Below are 2,678 nucleotides of genomic sequence, written 5' to 3' on the forward strand. Positions count from 1 at the left end.
CTCCAAGGAAACGCTAGACTAGAGCAGGATCCCGAGGTGGGTGAGAGTCGAGGCCCTGGGATCCGAAGCCCTTAACTGCGAATTTCATTTTTTTTCTTTCTTTCTTTCAGTCTGTGATGAGGGCTCTTGCTACACAAAAACCTATGTGGTGCCCGGGGTATTATATAAGTCCTTGGCAGGAGGGGAGATAGTCCGGTCTGTGCGCTTCAGCCGCCGCAGTCGCAGCAGCCACAGCGCAGCAGCAAGAGCCGCTCAGGTTGATTTAGAACGCGGGTGACAGTGGCCTGGCGCGAGCCTACGGCTGACGACAACGGCTGATCCCGTTCGGTTTCCATGGAGACGGGCAGGAGCCGCGGCAGCGGCGGCGCGGCTGTCAGTGAGCGCGGCGGCGGCGCGCGCGCGGGGGTCTGCAGGAGGCAGGAGCAGGCCGGGGCCCTCGCCGCAGACATGGACTCGCATTGTGAGTGCGCCGCGGAGACGCCCGCCGCAGAGCCGCCGTCGGGGAAGATCAATAAGGCTGCGTTTAAGTTATTCAAGAAAAGGAAATCGGGGGGCACCATGCCCAGCATTTTTGGGGTCAAAAACAAAGGGGATGGGAAGAGCGCGGGGCCGACGGGGATGGTGAGAAGCAGGACCCACGACGGACTAGCGGAGGTACTGGTGCTGGAGGGCAGCAAGAAGGAGGAGCCGCCCGGTGGGGGCGATCACGGCGGGGCCCGGCCGAACCCCGGACCCCCCAAAGCCGCCGGGCCTGGCCTGGCCTCCCTAGCCAGCAGCTCGGTGGCCAAGTCCCACAGCTTCTTCTCCCTGCTGAAAAAGAACGGGCGATCTGAGACAGGCAAGGGGGACTCTGCCGAGGCGAGCAAGGCTGGCGGCAAACAAAAGAGGGGGCTGAAAGGGATCTTCAGCAGCATGCGCTGGCACCGGAGGGACAAGCGCGGCAAGGAGGAGGAGGAGAAGGCGGCGCGCGCGGCGGGCCCGGGTAGCCTAGTCCTGCCCGGCTCGCTCACCGCCAGCCTGGAGTGCGTCAAGGAGGAGCCGCCCCGAGCCGCGCGCCGCCCGGACAGCCCGGGCCAGGACGCCCCGCGACACGCAGCAGGTGAGCCCGAAGGGGGAGAGCAGGCGCCCGCGTCTGCCGAGCGCGCCCCGGCGCGGACCTGCCTCGAGGCCGCGAGCCCCGCCGGCCCTGGCGACCCAAGCGCCCGGGGAGAGGACGCCGAGGGGCATTGGCGCGCGGAGAAGCCCGGGGCAGCCCTCGAGTCGGGAGCTGGTGAGGTCCAGGCGGCCGAGGATGCGTCCAGGACAGGTGACGTACCGATAAAGACCGTCCCCCTTGTCGACTCCGAAGGTGGCAGCGGCCGGGCGTCTGCTGTCCCTGACCCTTCCTCTATTGATCCACCCTCAGACCCGTCGGCAGATCGTATTTGTTTGATGTTTTCTGACGTGACTTCACTGAAAAGCTTTGACTCTCTTACAGGCTGTGGAGATATTATTGCAGACCCAGAAGAAGAGGCAGGCCCCAGCTGTGACAAGCATGTCCCCGGGCCAGGCAAGCCAGTGCTCTCTAAAAAGAACCCCACCGTGGTGGCCTACCAAGGAGGAGGGGAGGAGATGGCCAGCCCTGATGAGGTGGACGATACCTATCTCCCGGAATTCTGGGACATGTTGTCCCAGACGGAGGACCAAGGACAAAGGCCCCAAGAGGGTGCAGTGAAGGCGGCCACTGCTTCGGACACCAAGCTGGCCCCTGAGACCTCCAATGATGCCCGGTGTGGGGAAGTAGCCAAGGACGCGTCCTCCTCTGTCAAGCACAGGAGGCTCCACAGGATCCCCATTGAGCCTCAGCAGAAGGAGGAGCCCAAGCACCCAGAGAAGGAGCATCAAGAAGGCGTCCCTAACAGCGACGAGGGCTACTGGGACTCCACCACTCCTGGCCCAGAAGAAGACAGTGCCAGCAGCAGTAAGAAGGCTGTCATCCCCAGGGATAGCGACAGTGGCGATGCTCTCTATGATCTCTACACTGAACCCGAAGGAAGCCCAGCCGCCCTTCCTGTGGCGGAGGACCCACCCTGCTTGTCCCGGCTAAAGCCCGTGTCTCCAGGTACCATCACCTGTCCACTGAGAACACCAGGCAGCTTGCTGAAGGACTCTAAAATCCCCATTAGCATCAAGCATCTCTCCAACCTTCCATCCAGCCATCCTGTGGTGCACCAGCAACCAGCCAGGAGTGAATTGCCCAGAACAAAAATCCCCGTTTCCAAAGTGCTGGTCCGCAGGGTCAGCAACCGGGGTTTGGCTGGGACCACCATCAGGGCAGCAGCGTGCCATGACAGTGCCAAAAAGTTGTGAGGTGTCCAAGGCCAAGGAGGATGGATGGGCCATGTGTTAAGGAATACAACTTTCCCCTGGAAACCGCTGAAGGAAGTTTGCTTTGCCCAAAGCAAACAATTTAGGACCCACCCTTCTCCATAAGGCCTAGATGTCTTTGTTGGAGACAGGGGCAGGACGCCCTGGAAGGGGAATGTTACACCTGGAATTCAGATAAGTTCCTGAGAATTCTTTTCTAGCACTTTTTCTTTTAACCTTAAAAAAAAAATCTTTTTTCCTTCTTTTTTCTTTAATTCATGGATCATTCAGAAGTCGCCTTCTCTTGCTTTTGCAGAAAAAAAGATTTAACC

General features: G+C 60.4%; 1 protein-coding gene across 2 annotated transcripts; it reads left to right on the forward strand.

Annotated features, from left to right (window-relative positions):
• The first annotated feature begins 333 nt into the window (after positions 1-333).
• Amer2 (APC membrane recruitment protein 2) lies at positions 334-2,349 on the forward strand. 2 transcript variants are annotated; one of them, XM_035452107.1, is made up of 2 exons: positions 334-1,306; positions 1,478-2,349. In XM_035452107.1, exons 1-2 carry the CDS (start codon positions 334-336, stop codon positions 2,347-2,349), a joined length of 1,845 nt encoding a protein of 614 aa, XP_035307998.1. The 2 variants fall into 2 exon arrangements, with proteins under 2 accessions (XP_035307998.1, XP_027246212.1); XM_027390411.2 differs by having other exon boundaries at positions 334-1,099.
• The last annotated feature ends 329 nt before the right edge of the window (positions 2,350-2,678 follow it).

This window comes from Cricetulus griseus (genome assembly GCF_003668045.3).
Source record: "Cricetulus griseus strain 17A/GY chromosome 1 unlocalized genomic scaffold, alternate assembly CriGri-PICRH-1.0 chr1_1, whole genome shotgun sequence".
Taxonomy (NCBI): domain Eukaryota; kingdom Metazoa; phylum Chordata; class Mammalia; order Rodentia; family Cricetidae; genus Cricetulus; species Cricetulus griseus.